The following is a 20,290-nucleotide window of genomic DNA, read 5'->3' as shown; positions in this document are numbered from 1 at the left end:
AGGTCACTCTTCCTGTAGTGTGTGGAAAGTCTATGACAGGAATACACTTGAGTTCAACACTTAACTTACCCAGCTGTGAGCCCTTCCTTTTTCCTCTTCAGTCTCGTGCCTCCTTTACTACATACCTTCGTTCTGCACACCAAATAAAATCACTGCTTTGGGAATGTGTATTCTGTAAGACTGTAATTAAAAAACTTCGGACTCTTGGAATATATTTCAAGTAGGCAGAAAAAGCAAATATTCCATCAAACAAATACATAGCAATCTAATGAGATACTGGTAGGCAGAGGACCCTGTCATGAGGGTTACCAACAGGCATTTATATAGAATAACTCAAATTAAATTATTCATTAGCACCTCCTTCCCCTCTGTCAGGACTGTTTTCATTGGACAGGTCTCTATTTATCTTGCTTTGTAACTCAAGAAAGCAAACAATAAAAATATCCTACCGACTCTGCAAACAAACTCTAAAATATAACATTGGAGAATGATATTATTACTTGGCTGTATTTGAGTAAAGAACGACTGCTTGCAAGCATTAAAATCCACATGCCTGCTACCATGGATTTCCCAGACACTTTACAAATTCCTGGCAACAGGAAGTGCAGGGGGTCAGAGTTTAGAATGGGCCTTTTTGGTTAAGCTACCGAATTCCACCAGGACTTTCAGATATATCTGTTCTAGGAAAAAAAAGTAAGGCTACAGCTCAAACTCGTTTTCAATAATTTGGCCACTAGTTTGATTCAGACCAATATATGGATGACATGCATTTCTTTTAGCTGCTGTTGCTATCAAGGAATAGATATAATTTGGTTAATTTCCATGTATAAGACACAGGCTTTATGAGGCTAGTTAAGATTTTGTTGCAAGTCCAGGCTTCTGCTTCTGAATACCTGTTGTGCCACCTAGTGGGTATTAAACTGCACTTTTAACCAAATGGAAAGATTCATTTAAAATATACTGGTGAATAATGGAGCAAATACTTATACAAATATTTCCAGCACAATGTTGAAACAAAGCATATTTCCTTTTTGTCTGATTATTTACCAAGGCTTTCCATTACATTAAATAATATTTCCTTTCAACTGTATCACAGCAGTTTGCTTACGATTGTATTAAAGAAATATAATTTATTAACAGGGTACACACAGAGCTCTCCACCTCCCTGGTACAGATAAATTAGTAGCACATTTCATATGCCTGTATGCTTCTATCAAATTGTCATCATGAAGGGATATCCACAAATCTCAGAGGTTAGGAATTTCCATTCTGTAATACAATTAAATAAAAAAAATAAACTGAAAATGTTTTTTTCTGACCAACTATGCCAATTTTCATTTGGATGCAAACTAAAAGGCTTTAAAACATTGTTACAAATGCATTATTTAAAGCCTTCTTTAGAAAAAATAATAAGTAGTGTGATTGAAAACAAAACATTCTGACATAAAGTTTCTCTCATAAAATTTCCTTTTCCATATAAATGCTTCAGTGTCCAAATAGCCATGTAGATTTCATTAGCTAATAGCTATTTATTAGCATTTTTCTTCTCCTCTGGCTGAAACCTCTCAACAAGATTTTTTATTTCATTTCCGATTTTCAAGTAAACCATCTGTCCAGTGTGGGAGTGTTGGGTTTGCTGCAGTAGATAGTAATAATATTTCAATCACCAAAGCCAATAACAATAAATTTCCCTTAATAGGGTGTTTCCTAACATTGTTTCAGTCACTTTATTGCATCTTATGTAAAACTGCCAAACTATCCATCATCAACAAAAGCTATAGTAAGTGATCTGCATTTTTGGCACCTGCATGCAATGCCGTAGTTACAGTAGAAAATGTAGTGATCAGCAATAGTACAATTTAGAACCTTTTAGGATTCTCTCAGACTCAAGAGAACTTTAAATGCTTTCTATTTAGCACAGTTAAATGATGTATGTTAGAGATCTTCCATATGACCGGACCTGACACCAGGTGAACATGACAACTGCCCAGGAGGCTTTGAGAGCCCTTAGCCAGACCTTGAGGAAAACAGAAACATGTTTTAATATTTTCTCTAAGTAAATAACAAAGCAGAGCTCATCTACTTTCATCAGCATTTGTCAAGAAATCTGAGATTCAGCTTGAAGTTGGCAGAAAATGAAATTACTTTCCAAAGGAGAAAAAAACAAAAAACAGTAGTTTTTTGAAAAGGCAGAAAATCAAAACTGTGGTTTGAGGTTTATTTATGGTTTGTTTGGGATTTTTTGTTTTGGGTTTTTTTTGGACTTGGTTTGGTTTGGTTTTCTGGCTTTTGGGGGGGGGGGGGCACTTGGTGTGTTTGGGGTTTTTTATTTGGTTTGGGGTTGGGTTTTTTGGTTTCGTTTTTTTTTCGTGGTGGTGGTGGTTTTCTTGTTGAATTTTTGGTTTGCTTTTTTGTTTGTTTGTCTGTTTGTTTGTTTTGGGGTGGGTGTTTTTTTTTTCGTTTGGGCTGCTTATTTTCCCTGAATGAAAAGGACTTCCAGAAAAAAAGTCTTTTCAATTTTCTGCTTTCAAGGCTTGATGGCATCTTGTCATTTCATTTTCTTCTTGCAGAGAAATGAAATTGAGAAGAGTGTGTCAAGTGTCAGGTGAGCTTCTGTAAAGCTCGGTATCCAGGCTTTCTGTCTTCTTCGATACTTGAAAAATATCTCTAGTGTTTCCTGGTTTTCCCTGGTGGAATATTGTGTCAGGGAGCAAACGGTAAAAGCAAAAATGTATTTATTTTTAGAGCATAAACTATTGTTTACTTTGTTTTAATGCATTTTCATAAAATATAGTAAAGAGGTCTGGAAATGAGGGCTGCTGTTCCCTTCAAAGGTTCTTGAAGGCTAATATTCATATTAAATATGGATTTTAAATTCACTCAAGGATTACTAAAAGGAGGACTAGACTGCAAATCCAGTAAATTTACTCGTTTATCTAGCAGTGATAATGACTTCTTAATTTGCTCAAACAATTTTAATTTTTTTAGAGAATGATACATTTTAGTAAAAGAGGAGAAACTAACTTGGAAGGCTTGATTTTTTTTCTATCTGTTTTTCCATGTCTATTCAAGGTATTCTAGCATCTATCAATATCTTGGAAGACAATATAATTAAGTGTAAGAATTCCAACTACTTTATTTCACATAATCAATATTTTAATATGATCTTTAAATACTTCATTTGGAGGATTATCTGTGGCATTTGTGCCATGTGAAACAATAGATCATGACTTTGATTCAGTATCATAATAAATGGCAAAGTATTAAATACTACCATGTAAAAAAGTGTATATATAGAAAATATATATGTAAAAAATATTCAAATGAAGTCTCTAAGATGGATAGCTTTTTAAACAAAGGAAAAAAATGCACCCTTCATGCATAAATAAGATAATAAATGGCTGGTATTCTTCTGTCATCTCAATTTAGTATCATATTTAAATTCAACATAGTAACCGAGCCTTCAGCCAAGCCTTCCTGTCCCTAGGTACCTGCAAAGTCATTGGTCAAAGTGAATAAAACTCTCTGTATTTGTTTGTAATTCTGACTACATTTCTGACAGCATGTCTATTTCCTCCAATATCAATTAGACCAATGGGATGTAATTCGTATAAAGCTCTCTGAAAGAGAAACTACCCAGAATTTAAATAATTTCTTCTCTTTATAATGCCCCGTGCAGATTTAACTGTTTGAGCTAATAGTCAGTATTTATTGTAATCTGAATTAAGCAAGACCTGATTTGCTCTGGTTTTCAAGCATTTGAAAACTGTAAACACATCCAAGCTCAGGTTTTTGAAGGTTTCACTTTGTTCTATATAAGTTGTTCAGACAATAACCACTAAGTGCATGTGCCCGGGAAAGAAAAAAGTACCGTTCCTTCGGCAAGTCTGCTGCTGCTACAGATGATATACCTTCACTGCCCTTAGGCAATATAACAACTGAGACGGGTAGCTCCTTTCTGAAGCATCTCCCTAGAATCATTTTAGAAGATTTCAAGATAAGATTATTTTGAAACTAGAAGTCATAGAGTGAATAAGTATTGGGTCACTGAAGCTAAAGAATAAGTAAATAATAAATAGCATGGAAATACTTACTCACTAAATGTGGTTATCTGTTAAAATCAGTGTCCTTTTAACTACGCAGACTGGAATTTATGTTTGTTATCCATGGCATATTTGGAAAAATTATGCAAGAGGATTATACAGTTCTTGTAACAAATTAAATCTTATGTGCAAGGCATCAGAAATATAGATCTGGATTTTTGGACAGATACAACGTTTGAGATTTTATTTTCTTTTCTGGTCCCAGTGGTAACACAGTATTTAATTTTATTTTTATAGCTGTGTAAATAAGCAGATGTTTCCACTGAAATCACTGTCCATTAAAACACATTAGTATTCAAAGTTACATTTCCATCATAACATAAAACCCCCCAGTGGAGGGTTCATGCTACATGAAGTAAAGTTTTTGGAAGAGCAAACATTGTAAAAGCAAACACAGTGTAAGCAGTCAAGGCCTGCAGTGGATGCTGCAGGTACAGCTAGGCAGTATAAGTGTAAACCTCTCAGTCCAAGTGAAGGCGATGTTAGATTTTTGGCAAAAGCTAATTGGCAAATTAAGGCATAAAAGAGGCTCTTCCCAGCTTTAGATAATAAATTTCAGTTTCAGGTGCTCCCAGCATGGCATCATTACGCATCCCAGCAGGAACACTTGAGTTAGCATCACCCTGTCTCCCCTTGCTTTCAGGGCAGACAGAGAGACAGATCAGGTATCTTAGTGCTGTGCATTAGGTTCTCTAAATGCTCACCAAAGTAACGAAAACAATACACAGGATTAAAGAAACTCAATTCCTAGTTTGCTCATGCTAGTCCTCACACACTAACAGCAGCAACACAATTAACAAATAATAAGTAAATCTAATTCCTTAATCACAAAAGCAATTTTAAAGCACTGTCATTAAATATAGTTAATTTTAGCAAGCATAAGCAAAACATCTTCATGCATGGAAAATGGACGGGCTTGGATTGAAGTGTTAGTGGGATGTTAAACTGAGCTTTATCTATAACAAATCTATAGCTAATTAGTGAAAGAGAGTCTTTCCTTATAACAAAATTTGGAATAATGTGACAAAAGCATTTGCATATATATCTGCAAATATATATGTGTGCGTATATATATATGCATATATATACATATGCTTTCATCTGCAGCAATATATACACATACTTTTGTCACATTATATGTACTGTATTTTTATGTATATATTCTTATGTGTATATGTACATATATATGAAAGTATAAGAGTATATCAGTTACTTGTTTGTATCTACAGTCAACAGTGGCCCGGGAATTTCATAATGTTATCAATTTCTATGGCTCTGTCTTCTCATTCTACAAAGATGCAAAACTATATCGAGTGTAATATCTTTAATCATCAGTATAGGTAAGGCATGAAAAATCTGAGGTCCTGTTCACTGATAATTATACTCTTTCTGCTGTCACATACACATTCATTAGGAATCCTATATGATGCTACACTAGCTGCAAGTGATGTGAGCTGCTATACAAGAAGTGTAAAACCATGGATACTAGTGTGAATACTTGCGTATTCTTTTTTCCAATATAAGTTTTTAAAATACTTTATTGGGTTTTTTTTGAAAAAAAGAAAAAAACACACAAACAAAAAGCCTCTGTGTGGTTTGAAAAATAGGCATATGTAACCTTGGAATAATTTCAGGGAAACTTTAAAATTCATATGTATTTTTATTTTACCAAATACAAGGTTTGGAGAAAACCTTATGTGCTAGTTTAGGACACGGCATCAAGCATTCTGAAGGCTTGGTTTCTTTACATTAGAAAACAGTTTTATAATTCACTGCATGGAGTTCTCTGCTGTCTAGGCTAATGTGGATAGAGAAGCAATGCAGAGGAAAATGGAAAATAAGGTAAGCGATTTTCTTGTCTGTGCAATCAAATGAGATGTGAAATCCTTCAATCTTAAAGGCTTGCTGGTTATGAGCTCCCATATAGCCAAGCCCCGAGACTGCCATCTGACTTCCCCGAAAAAATGCATCTTGGGGCCCTTTAAGAACAGCAAGAAAATAGACTTCTCTACAAAAATTAAGGGTGTGTGTTTGTGAATAGGAAGGTTTAAGGAAAAACAAAAATTTAGTAAACTGAAATATGAAGTATTCACAGAACTGCTGAAATATGAAATAAGCAGAGAGAAATTAAATGGGGTGGAAATGTGTGACAGAACTGTCTAGTCTGTTTTGCTTTCTATTTACAGCAATGTGCAATGAATTAGACTATTCCAAAAATCCAGGCTTTTAAATCTGTGTTACACCCAGTTATTGAAGTTAGTGACCATTTCTGTAGCTCCTTTCTCCATCCTCTCCAGTGGGGCTTAGTGGGATATTTAGTATCTCCATCCCTCCAGTGGGGCAGGGAGCAGAGGTACCTTGGGAAGGATGTATGTGAAAGTTTGTACAACCATTGTCTGTACTAGGCCTACCCTTTTCCTGAATAATGCTGGGAAGTGTACATTGCCTCTGGTGTTCTCTGGCCTGTACCTTTTGTAAGCTCTTACTAAGCAAAAACAAGAGCAACAACAAAAATACCCAAAACAAAAAAACCCACAGTGAATAGCGTAGCAGTAATCTTAGGTAAAGTATTATATATTCTTGGGCTAAAAAAAAGTTTCCTTTGTTACTCCCTGGCTTGAAATTGTACTGTAGTGTATGGTACCAACAGTTTGTGAGCTCTTGCCCTGGTGTACAGACCTATAATCATGTCACTGTTTGGTTTGTTTGCCTCACTCACGCTGTGCTCACTGTTTGTTTTACCATAATATTTGCGGCTGCTTTCCGGCTTGGTGGCACATCATTCTGTCTCTGAGCTTGGCTTGCCAGGCAGGTGCTGGCCAGCTGCCCTGTGGATCACGCTGTTGTTTTGTTGAACCCAGGCCACTCTCTCTTTCCTGTAGCACTTCTTAGAGAGAAAGCAGAAAATGCGTGGCAGTTTTGGAAAATGATGGATAATTTACCTTGCTTTGGCTTTCTGAAGTGAAGAAAATCCAGTTGCACTGATCTGGTATGTTATGATAGTGGTGGTGTGACAGGTTTTTTTCTGTGCAGATGAACATATGGGTAATACATTTTTTATTGAATTAAGCAGTGCAGTTACAGAAGCTTGTAGAAGAGCCAGAATAACAAAAGATCGTCCTGCTAGCATGTCCATTTTATCAAGTAGTCCAGTCAGTGTGAGTTATGGGGTCCCTTTAATGCCTGAGGAGTTTTAAAAGCTGAGTTTCAGCTTGCAGTATTGCAGTGGACAGCAGGTAGCTCTCAATTTCTCCTCTTCCTCAGTTACTGGACTGCTAAGGTCTGTGCAGGTTTTCATTGAAGCAGTGGCTTGGAGGAGTTACTTTGAAGTCCAGGGATGGGAGAACTGAAAAGGTGTTGTTCCACCACCTGGTCAGCATCTGAAAGACTGCAGCTGAAGTATGGCTTTCCCAGGCTTCCTCATAATGAGTCTTTTGAAGCATGGCCTTTCTGAAGGATTTATTGGTTAATTTACATTTAAATTTAATTTCAAAGTCTACAATTAGACAGAATTCACAATCATTTTACAGACCTAGTGATAGAGCAGCATTTCCACATTAATTTTCCAAGATTAGTTGTATCTTGTATGTGGTAGTTGTTTTGAACCTCCAAGGCTAATGCATAGGTTGTTTTATGGTTGTGTTATGCAACAAAAATGGGAAATACCCCCAAACTGTCAACGATTTTTTTTTTTTTTCCTAGTAATAGTGTTATTTCTACCATCACTTCTAAATTATATTGGGGTTTATTCTATGCCCTGTCCTGGAAGCTTTGTTTCCTTTGTCAGTATCTTCTGCCTGGTCCTTTCTTGTGTATTATAAGAAACCAGCTTGTTTTTTAATGAAAAAGCAGCACAATGATGTCATCACCATATAAATTTACCTGCCAGACTTCTCAATCAATACTTAACTATGTTGGCTGTTACCTTGTCAAGGTTTCACAAGTGTATGTCTGTGGAGGGGAGGCTTTCTGGCTTTCATCCTCTGCTCTCTGTCTTTAAGATCAGTGATGGAAAGTCTGGACCCTATAATAATAATCATTTCTGGCATATATTTATCAAGTATCATTACTTCAAATCTCTCATACTATTCTGGTTTTGACCTCACCCCATCTGACAGCTCTGGAAAAGATGCCTGCTTCCTAAGTAAAACATTGCAAGAAGGATGGTTTCCAGCAATCATGTTTGAGTTAAAGATCTTTTACCCACTGTGAGTAACCACACTGTCCCATGAACACCTGGTAAGAATTTCATCAGCACTTGCGTAGGTGGTTGCTCACAGCTGAACTTTGTTTCACCCATGATTGGAAAGGGCAAGCCAAACTTGAATGCTGCTTTACTGTCTTTGCCAAAGGAGAATGTTCTTGTACCTTAAATTTTCATGGGCCCTCATTTTTAACTTTTGAATATGTGGAATCTCCAACTTTATAGACATGTAAATGAATGTTGTCTTTGGTCAAGGTGAGGGAATGAGCTGGTATGAGTGTGCCTGAGGGGTTGTGAATGAAAAACAGGCGAGAGAGCTTCCAATCCAGACATCTGCTTGCCTTTTTGCAAATTACTTTCTGCAGACTTTCATTTAATTATGCAGGATAAGTCTATCTCCCACAGTGCAGATTTAACTTCGGCTTCTTTGAAACAATACGGCAAGGATCAGTGAGGACATGCTGCTGTACTGTATGCTTGGTGGCCTGAAGTGCACCAACTTCATAGTCAGAAGTATTTTACTTTGAGGAAGAAAAAAAAGAAATTTGTTTTGTTCCACAGCTTTTCTAATAGATGGCAAGGACATAGTGAAATTGTGTCAGAAAAGTTCATTTAGATTTTCTTGGGAAAGGATCAATTAAAATGCAAAAAAAAATAAAACGTTTTAGAGCAGCAGCTTGATAAATTTTCAGAATGTCTTTTTGCCTCAAATTTCATTCTAAATTACTCATTTCTTTCACACTGGTTGACGAGAAGCTCAACATGACCCCGGCAAATCTCCATGGAGACCTTATGTCATCCTTCCAATACCTAAAGGGGCCCACAAGAAATCCAGAGAGGGACTTTTCACAAGGGCATGGAGTGACAGGACAAGGGGGAATGGTTTTAAACTGAAAGAGGGTTGATTTAGACATTAGGAAGAAATTCTTTACTGTGAGTGTAGTGAGACACTCACACAGGCTTCCCAGAGAAGCTGTGGCTGCCCCATCCCTGGCAGTCTTCAAGGCCAGGTTAGATGGAGCTCTGAGCAACCTGGTCCAGTGGAAGGTGTCCTTGCCCATGAGAGGCGGTTGGGACTAGATGATCTTTAAGGGCCCTTCCAACCCAAACCATTCTATGATTCTATGATATGAACCTTGCAAAGAAATGAAAACTTGGAATGACAAAGTTTAGTTTCAGCCTACTTTGATTTTAAGAAAATCAGTTATCCATGTCAGTTTGCAGTTCATAAAAGTCTTACCATTGTCTTTTTCCAAAATTTTTTGAGTTGCTCCAGATTGTCAATCTTTAAATGATGAACAGAGTTAAATTTAACTGTGTGATTTCCCACAGCAATATGTATTGTTGTTATTGTCATGTTGTTATTATTTTTGCATCCTGTGATTAACAAATTAAAAGTGGATTGAATTAGATTAAAATAAGGCAGTATCATTGTAACCTTGTCTTCCTATTAATAAAGGGAAAAATTGATATCTCATTTATGCTAGATATCAAAATATGGGGGGCTTGTGTTAGCTATTGTGCATGAGCTAAGGGAATGCATTGTTGGTTTGTATATTGCATATGTCAAAAAAACTGCACCATTTAAGACCATGTTGTGTTTTACGGCTTGCTAGCAAAACCAAGTACAGGTCAAGGGAATACTGGATTTAGAAATTAATTAAAGAATCAAAACCTTCTGTTTTGGGTAAATGTTTTGTGTAACACCAGTGCGTTGTGGTGCTCATTGTTACCTCATACCATAACATATTGACTCTGGAAGGATTCATACTTGGAAAACAAAGATATCTCTTTGACAGTATATTTTGTTCAATATTTACTGTTGGTGATGGATTTCTTCATCAGAATTCTTGTTTCTTGATGCTATAATTGATTTATTGCAATGAATCTAGTCAGCTGACCACAAAGTTAATGAAATAAGGGAAATGCAAATTCCTATTCTGAGCATGTCTTAATTTTAATAATACTTGGGGAAAAAAATTATGAAGCTTAATTATGAATCCCTTTCATGTTTTTTCCTCTTTTCCTAGTGTGTATAGTGATTGCTTTGACATACATCTGCCAAGTATTTTTTTCCGAATCTAGAGACCATATTTTCAAAGGAAATTTTAACATGTGTTGCCCCAAAGATATTTTGAAGTCATTAGATGTACAAAATCCAAGTATAAAAATGTGCATGAGAAATGAATATTGGCATGTGCCAAAAGTACTAATGAGAACTTTTAGTACCTTTATCAGGTAGATGGAAATGAAAAGATCTTTGCCGCCTCACAGGCTAGAGTAGCTTGACACAGTGAAACAATGCTGGCTTGTATCTTTAAAGAAAGACAGAACAGTATTTATTGTTGTTTGTCATTAGCAGCTGGTGGAGGCAGCAGAGGCTGGGGCAGTGTTTTGCTAGTGCCAGGGTAGCACTGGGGCCAGCACTGATACAAACTTGAGAGGATATGTGGCTGCATATGTCTGGCATTTAGTTTGCAAAGGCTCCAGAATAGTAAGCTGTTGAGATGTAGAGTTCAGGGAAGATCTGTCAGGGAGTGTTTTAATGAAGAGGTACAGTTAGGGAGCATTTTAATACTACTGTGGGTTCATATTCTCTAGGATTTTGGTTCTTCTGTGATTGAATGTTTTTAAGGAAATTGTATGCGATTACTAGAATGGGCTCACATAAACCACAGCCGTAAGCTGAGTACTGTCATGTACACATTTGACTTGGAATGTGTCACGAATAGCATGGCTTTTAAAGACATCTTTCAAAGTGCTAAAGGTACTTTATGTGTGAGTGTGAGGACAGTTAGCTATTTACTTTCTTCACCTGTTCACTTGATTTTCATTTGTTTTTTTCCCTGCTGCAGACTATGTCAGAGAGCCACAATGATCATGCAAAATAACAGTTCAGCTTTGCCCCTGTTTTCAAATGTAAGCTCCTTCTGGAAGAGAGATTCATATGGACCAGGACTTCTTGATGAAGCAGCATCACTGATTGGCAGCTATGATTTCCCTCAGACCACAGAGAGTTTTCCCCTCCCCACTGTGGAATCAGCAAACGTGTCTTTAAATGCCACAAGCAAAGACCCTCTGGGTGGACACACAGTCTGGCAAGTCGTTTTGATTGCTTTCCTCACTGGGATCCTTGCACTGGTGACCATCATAGGAAACATCCTAGTGATTGTTGCATTTAAAGTTAACAAACAACTGAAAACAGTAAACAACTACTTCTTATTGAGTCTTGCCTGTGCAGATCTGATCATCGGTGTTATTTCTATGAATCTTTTCACCACATACATCATCATGGACCACTGGGCTTTGGGAAACTTGGCCTGTGATCTTTGGCTCTCTATTGACTATGTTGCCAGTAATGCCTCTGTCATGAATCTTCTTGTCATCAGTTTTGACAGGTATTTTTCCATCACTAGGCCACTTACATACAGAGCCAAACGAACAACCAAAAGGGCTGGGGTAATGATTGGTTTAGCATGGATCGTCTCTTTTGTTCTTTGGGCCCCTGCCATCTTGTTCTGGCAGTATTTTGTTGGGGAGAGGACTGTGCCTCCTGATGAGTGTTTCATACAGTTTCTCAGTGAACCTGTCATCACTTTTGGCACTGCCATAGCTGCCTTTTACTTGCCAGTCACCATTATGAGTATTTTATATTGGAGGATCTACAAGGAGACCGAGAAACGCACCAAAGAGTTAGCAGGGCTACAGGCTTCAGGCAGTGAAGTGGAAGCAGCACGCTTCGTACACCAGACAGGCAGCTCCCGCAGCTGCAGCAGCTATGAGCTGCAACGACAGAGCATGAAACGCTCCACCCGAAGGAAATACGGGCGCTGCCACTTCTGGCTCACAATGAAAAGCTGGGAACCCAACACAGACCAGGGGGATCAAGATCACAGCAGCAGTGACAGCTGGAACAACAATGATGCTGCTGCTTCCCTTGAAAATTCAGCCTCCTCTGACGAAGAAGACATCACTGCAGAGACCAGAGCCATCTATTCAATCGTGCTGAAGCTTCCTGGTCACAGCGCCATCCTCAATTCTACAAAACTCCCCTCCTCAGAAGATTTGCATGAGTCAGGGGATGAACTGCAGAAATCTGACACCGAATTGAAGGAAAAGAAACCTAAAAAATTGCACCCTCCCAAAAGTGTTCAGGATGGTGGGAATTTCCAGAAGAGCTTTTCTAAGCTTCCAATTCAGCCAGGGTCAGCAGAGACAACCACAGCTTCTGATGGCATCTCATCAGTGACCAAGGCATCTGCAGCCCTGCCCTTGTCCTTCAAGGAAGCAACCCTGGCAAAAAAGTTTGCCTTGAAGACCAGAAGTCAGATCACAAAGCGAAAACGAATGTCACTTATCAAAGAAAAGAAAGCGGCACAAACACTTAGTGCCATTTTGTTTGCCTTCATCATTACCTGGACCCCATATAACATCATGGTTCTGGTGAACACATTTTGCAGCTGTATCCCCAAAACTTTCTGGAACCTGGGGTACTGGCTTTGCTACATCAATAGTACAGTGAACCCCATGTGCTATGCACTGTGTAACAAAACATTCAGAAACACTTTCAAGATGCTGCTGCTGTGCCAGTGTGACAAACGGAAACGACGCAAACAGCAGTATCAGCAGAGGCAGTCCGTCATTTTTCATAAGCGGATCCCCAGGGAGGCTTCATAGAATAGTATTTTTTAAGCAATTGAAAAAATAATGAAATGGGAATGGGATGGGACAGGATGGGATAGGATGGGACAGGATGGGACAGGATGGAATGGGGCGGGATAAAAAGGGAAGGGATGGGATGGGCTACGATGAGTTGGGGTGTGAAGGCGGTTCCAGGGTGCTTATTTAAACATTTAAGCATCAAGATGTGAAAGCAGCTGCCAGGCCTACGTATCCTTTTAATAAATCCAGTTTAATATTAAAAGTCAAGTATGCATTGAGCAAAAACTAACAAGCTTCAACGTTTTTACTAAGGAATGAAAGACTTAATAAAGTTTTCCTACAAATTTGCAAGAAGCTGTATAACAATTGTAAACCCATTACCGATCTGCCCAGCTTTTTGATTATAGTCAACTCTGGGATCTCAGGTAAGCACATCTAGCTAGCCCAACTCTTCTGTTTCCAAGGAATCCAACAACTTACAATTCAAGACACATACAGATGTAGCAAGCTAGCGAAATAGGATTATGTAATTATTTCAGACACTGTATAGGTTGCAAAATTGCTTCTTGTTGTCCAGGTAGAGTTTCCTGTCTACTTCTGGTGTATTGTTAATTGTACCCCTGATTCCTGATTGCCGAGTATCTATGTGTGCAGCTCATGTTATATATATGTGTGTGAGTGTGTTTGTATGTATAGCATACATTCACACCTCTAAAATACACACATACCAGGAAAGAGGTAATCTATTGGTTTAGGTTTTACAGGGCTCCCCATCACAATTACATGACTGAAATTAACACACACACCCCCCCCCCAGAAAGTCATATTATAAATATATATGTAATTTGCTACCTGAAATTCAAATTTATCTTTAAAACCAAAACATAGTGTCACATTTCAAATGGAGAGAACCGAGCCCTGTGGAACCTAATGGTCTATAGAGTTTCATAATGGGGCACCTGCCCAGTAAAACCTTAATCTTGAGCCCAGTATCTCTCCCCAAAGTGATCACACCTCTTTAAAAGATACAAGGTGAAAGGAATTGAAGGTTACATTAAGGGCAGAATGTGAAGTTATCTTCACGGGGTGTGGGATGGTGGGAGCCCACATCTGGGTTGCACAGTGCTAGTGCGCAAAGGGACTCGCTCAGGACCCAGGCGGGTGCAGCCAGTAGCAGGACCGCTGTTTTCTGGTGGGGCGGCTTTGCTGCTGTCAGAGCATGCACGGATGCTGAAACACCTTGTCCTGACTTGCACCGTGTGGATGTACCACTGTTTTCAGAGCCAGCTGAGATCCAGTGCACAGCACCTGTATGGCTTCCAGTGAAAGTTCAGGTTGTAATTTTCTATCTGAAGCTGGTGGAGCCCCCCCCACTCTCACTGTCTGCCCAGGTGATCTTCAGATGCAGAAGATTTGTGTGAAAGAAATGCTTTATTTTTGCACAAGACGGATGCTTGCTAAAAAGTGGGTTTTTTCCAGAACCTGTTTTAAAAATCATCAGGAGAACTGCACCTAAGTCCATTTAATGCCAGTTATTTGGTGTTGTGAAAAACATTAATATTGCCAATTTGTAACCTGGCAATTTTTCATAAAGAAAATTTTACAAGGGCTTTAATATTTATAGCTTTGACATGACCAGTACTTCCTGGTATTTGTGATGTGGTCTGCACCAAATATGATTTATAAAAGTCGGAGATCCCCTGGGGAAAGGATTGTACTTTAAACTATTGTTCTAAATTTGATTTAGTTACATGTTGAAAGATAATTTTGTATTCTCCTTTGAATTGACCAAAACTTTTTTTATTGCTTAGACTCTTATTTTGCTGAAAATAAAACAAAACAAATACCTTCTTTTACAAAGGGGCATCAGTGTTGTGAACACAGAACTGATGTTAAAGCTGCTTTTGTATTCAGTGTGAGATGGTGTTTACAGATGAATTTGACAACAGTGGAAATATATTAAATGGTGTCTGTGTATCTGAACTATTTAATTTTGTGTTATGTTCATATGAAGAAATATTTATACATACTTCACCAAATGTTTTATTTAATGTTGATAAATATTGCTCTTCAGTCTTCAGCTGTAGTGTCCTTTTAAAGTGATTCATTAAGGTCTGCTTGAGAAATGAATAGAGTATACCTATCTTTCTTGTCACTAAAAAATACTCTTGACATACAAATCTTTCTTTTGTATGAGTTGTTTAAAATGTTTACCTAAAGGTTGTCTCGTAAATGATATCACAAGTCTACTGCAAGTACAAGTTTAATATAAAACACAAGAAAAAGTTAAAGCTTCATCTATAAGTCACAAGTGTGTTTTGAGCTAAAGATACCCAGAAATGTTTTACCAGTTTGGTAGCCAGATACAACCAAAGTCTTACAAGGCACCCATGTTGCAAAGACAATTAATGACCTTTATTTATAGAAAGAATCATGTATTTGAGATATATTCATTACTCAAGTTGACCTACCTAATGTTTTGACATTCAAATATATATATATCTCTATATATATTGCCATATTATTATCTTCTGGTATCTAGAGTAGTGCTGTGCCCCTAATACACAAAATGTGAGAGCATGTAAGGAGGCAGAGTTCACCAGGGGTTTTTATGGTATATTAGTATTGATTTTACAATGGGAAACTAGTATTTTTAATGAAGTTAAGCTTCCTTGAAAGCAGCTGTCACCACTGTTTACATAATAGGAAGAGTTAAACCCTTGGATTGTTTTAACAGAGAAATAAACAACCTGTCTTTTGATGTGTGAACAGGCTTTAAAATGTTATTTACAGGCATCTTAAAATGTGTATATATACACATATCGTAGCATAGATCAATTCAGTTATTATTTATTTAATGGAATATGCATTATAAAATATTAAGAATTTGGCTGTGTTACCAATGCAGTGGGGATCAAACTAATTTGTATTTTATGTTTAAACCCGTGCACACACAAAAATTTTAGCTATATGGGCAAGTAGATATATTATTTAGGAACACAGATGCACATGATAGGTGGTGGAAGAAGAGCAAGGTGAGACCAAGAAGTACAGTCTGACACAGCACTACTTTTAAGAAGTACAAATGATGTAATATTTCATCTGCTGCTAGGAAAATTAAGTCAGAAACATGATAGAAAGCGTCATTCTGAGGGCAGATGAACAGTTCAGTCCAGTTAACACTCCTCACATGGAGACATGGCTTTTAAGAGACCGGGTACCATCCCCACTAATTGCAATAATGCACGATTAGACTCCATATGAAGAGGATCAAAAAATCAGAAGTGGTGTCCAGACAGGACCCATTGAGTTGTCGTAGGATAGACCCCAATCACTGTCAGCCTCTGAACAGCTCTGAGACAACAAAATGCATTACATGTGCTTGGCTTTCTCAGTATAAAATTGTTACAGAAGTTTATGACCTGAGTATCAGTATATGCTGTGAGGAATGTCTGATCCAAAGACCCAGGGACAGGTGTCATGGCGCATGAAGCATTTTGTCCTATCCCAGCAGAACACACTTCCTACAAATGTAAACTGCAGATCAATGTGTTCTAAAGCTACACAAATACAGGAAGGGCCTGAGCAGTTCCCAGGATCTAAGCCTGTAGATCTATAGATCCTGAACAATAAATGACCTAAAGGAATCTGGCAGTTTTGTTAAGATACCAAGACAGATGTTCTGAGGCAGTTGGTGACCTTTCTCAATCATATACAACTTCATTTATGTTGTTGTCTTATTTCCTTACTTCTGCAAGAATATTCTGAAAAGTCTTGGCTCATTATCAACCTTGTAATATGAGAACTGAATACTTCTTGTACATACAAGAATAAGAAGTCCCAAAGTACACTCAGTTTGCCTCTACAGAATGCAAACATCAAGGCAAAAGGAAATTGTTCTTTTTTATTTTCCTGATCAGCAGCATCAGTAATTTTGGACATATGGTTATCATCATGCTACCATATATACAGGAAGGGTAGTCATAGGGTATCATGCTAAACTATTTATAAACTGCATTTCACTTGACCCCTTGGCCATCTGACTACTTATGCATCCCTATTCAAACTTATGTTTGAGATTTCAAGCCTTCATTCTCCTCAAAATGGCTCCCAGATACTTCTCATAAAAAGTGTTTTACAAGCTTGTCTTGATATCAGGCTTTTTCTTTCCTTCCAGAATACTCCTGTGCAAAGTTAATCTGCTCTTAGACTGTCAGAAGACACATTGCTAACTGCAGCAGTTCTAGTACTGAAGTCTGATACTTTCTTTTCTAAAGATGTATAAGACTTATAAAAAAAGAACTGGAGCGGGTTTCACATGTTCCAGGTCCTTACTGGCAGAAATGATCTGTACCACGAGTTGTCTGTTCACCAGGCTTGACCTTCTCTGGGGGTTCTGGGGATGACCTGACCTTCAGGATGTCCTGGCAAGCCTCCACTAGTTTGAAGTTTGACCAGTTCATGAATCAATATGTGCTTTAATGCATTTCAAAATTTCTGAAAACATACATATTTATTGTGGTACCTGAATATTCTTTGACCCATGTAAATCTGCTGTCCCTTCTCACAACATGCTTCCAGCTTCTTTTATTTTTCTGTTTTATATATTCCTTTCATGTTTTATGTATTTCCCTAAGCAAATACCACTGCACTTGCTTCTGGAAGTAGGTCAAAGGGATATATATTTGCAGATTGCTTCTTGTTAACCCAAAGGAATGTCTGGTGGAGCTGACATGTTCATAATGATGGCTGCCTTTTCTGTTTCCTGAACTGGACTCCCATGATACCCAAGCACTTCTGTTTGGAAGCCTAGCTAAAGCATGTGTCACATTCAGATTTTCATAGAACTAAAAACCTTATATAATTAGGATTTCCTTCCTTGGGCATATATCATTGGCAGGTTCTGCACTTTTCTACTTCTACTTTTAGGAGATGCCAGACAGATATTGGGAAAAATATCAATTGGTTATTTATGATACTTTGGCATTTTTGTGCTTCAGTTTTTTAAGGAGATGGAGTAGCTCATCCAGTCGTGCTATTTGTGGAAACAAGTTGAGTATGAATACGTGTGTTTGGAACTATGCATTATGTTCATTCCATTTCATACACCGTGGCACCACAGTTGGCTGGGGTTGACCATCACAGTATTTGAGGTCACTAACAGGCATTCAGTCTTAACTGGCAAACGCATTAGCTGTGCCACAGTGGTATTCAGGACTTTGGCTGCTTTTCACCACCCATGTTTTACATTCAAAATATAACATAGATAGTAATTTTTTATTTCTCCCCAAGAAAGATTGCTGTAGTTATTTCCAGATGCCCTCGTTGATGTGCTTGAGGGTTTTTCTGCTTAATTTTAAATACTAAAATGGCTTGGAGGAGCTTCAGTTAGCCCTGACAGAGATTGTTTAATGGAAGGAGTACAGGTGACACAGGAAAACATTAAGTGCTACTTACTTCATGGCTTATTCCAACATGTGTCATGTAGTATGCATATTATACCTATACATCTTTATGCACTCTGTATATCTGAGAAGGATAACATGTAAGACATAGTATTGTGCATGTACATATAATACAGGGATGCACACACATCTAGAGCTATCTATACAGGTGTATATAAAGGCGCCTGCTGAAATTATCAGCCATGGTAAATATTGCCTTTGAGACCTAATCAGTTTTAACTGACAGCAGAACTCTAAGTCTGCTCAACTTAGCTGCAAGAAGACTCTCCACGTCTTTCCTCAGTGCATGTTTTTCCAATTGCATTGTCTTTATTTCCAAATTTGTTGTTTTCAGTTCATTGCACTGGAGACATTACCCAAAATTTAGAAATGCATAAACAGATTTCACTTATTGAGCTATTGCATCAATACTGCACTAGTTTAACTCCATTAGCTTAACCAAAAGCCTCCCATTTGAAAAGAAAGGAAAAAATTATCATCCTCTCTCACCCTATCCTGTTGCTCTGTCCTTCCTGTTGCATGGAATGATTGATACTTTTCATGTGCCAGTCCCTCAGGTGGAATTGTGCAAGCTTAAAGACCTTGTTTGCCCAGTGGGACTGAGAAATGCATAGCGTATCATTCACCCTTTACTGGTTTTGTATAAACGGCAAAAACCTCACTGAGTTTAACTGCTATGTATGATGCTGGCCTCAGGGAAGGTCTTCCAAAAAAGGTGATAAAACCATTCAGCTCGGCGTTGGTGAGGAGAGCTAGCTTTTTTCCAAGCTACTGAAGCTATACAATTTATTCAACTTGGCAGAAAGTGTGGAAAATACCCAAGACATTTAAAGTTTTATAGATGTGAACATCCGCCTTGCGTAAGGGTGAATACACACATGTAAACACTGCCCAAAAATGTTCAGCGTATGAATGAGTCTGTAAGCCAAAAGCATGCATCACCATCACTACTCTGTTGGCAAAAGAGCCTGACATCTCACTCAGGCCTCTATGAAGTTATCCTTCCTACAGCAGTCTAGGACTACATAACTAGGCATTAATAAGAAAGCAGAATTAGTTTGTCTGTGCTTATATGCATTTTCCACAAATTTGATGGGAAATTCTTACTCTTCTCAGGACAAAGGTTACTTAGTGCAGTATCTGGGCTGAAAAAGTATCTGCGATGCTCTGGTAATCATTACTTAACCATGGCTAATAGTCAGAAAAGCACAAGAACTTATTGTACAGAGAGAACTTAAATTTATTTTTCAAATCATTCATAAAGGCATAAGTTAATTTACTTAAAATATTCATAAGATCTTAAAGCTTTAACACTATCCTGGAAATGTAGTTTCTGGACAAGAATCTGATTCCTTTTGTGGCTTTGAAATATCCAGTCTTCTTGAGACTATTTTTTTTTTTTCTGGATTGAAATCTTTGGGTGACAAAGCAACTGTAGTCACTCAAATGCTACCTAGTCTAGAGATGTCAGAGGGATGAGGAACTGGCCTTCGTAGATTTGTGCTTAATGAATCCACTTTAAGAATTATTATCATTGCGGCACAGACCACTTAACACTATGAGGGTAAAAGATGTAACCTATTTATTTTAGGCCCTGCCTTGAACTCTGAGTTTTGCAGATACGTCACAAGAAACAGACTTGTGCCATATTTTCTGATGCTTGGTACTTTACTCATTACTTTCATTTTTCATGTGTTCAGTTCCCTCCTACTGAATATACATATTCAATTCACTGCATACACATACCCAATATTCTACCCTGTCAATTCTCTCTACCATCAATATTGAAGTATGCCATTTTTTAGCACCTGCAAACTTACACAAAATTAGATGTAGCTGGAGTTAAGGAGCTTTTT

At 37.8% G+C, this 20,290-nt stretch overlaps 1 protein-coding gene across 5 annotated transcripts in view; it reads left to right on the top strand.

The window, feature by feature from the left end:
* Positions 1-13,082, top strand: part of CHRM3 (cholinergic receptor muscarinic 3) — a 273,296-nt gene extending 260,214 nt beyond the window's left edge. For all 5 annotated transcript variants that reach the window (XM_061471189.1, XM_061471186.1, XM_061471188.1 and 2 more), the window contains one exon: positions 11,163-13,082. In XM_061471189.1, the coding sequence (XP_061327173.1) occupies positions 11,182-12,984 (1,803 nt within the window). In that variant the 5' untranslated portion in view covers positions 11,163-11,181 and the 3' untranslated portion in view covers positions 12,985-13,082. The remainder of the gene's footprint in view (positions 1-11,162) is intronic.
* The last annotated feature ends 7,208 nt before the right edge of the window (positions 13,083-20,290 follow it).

This window comes from Pezoporus flaviventris, unplaced genomic scaffold (assembly GCF_033815535.1).
Source record: "Pezoporus flaviventris isolate CSIRO_AGI_PZ_B2104156 unplaced genomic scaffold, CSIRO_AGI_Pfla_v1 ptg000066l, whole genome shotgun sequence".
Lineage (NCBI taxonomy): Eukaryota > Metazoa > Chordata > Aves > Psittaciformes > Psittacidae > Pezoporus > Pezoporus flaviventris.
Note: the sequence above shows the minus strand (reverse complement) of the source record. Positions and strands in the feature narration are given on the sequence as shown.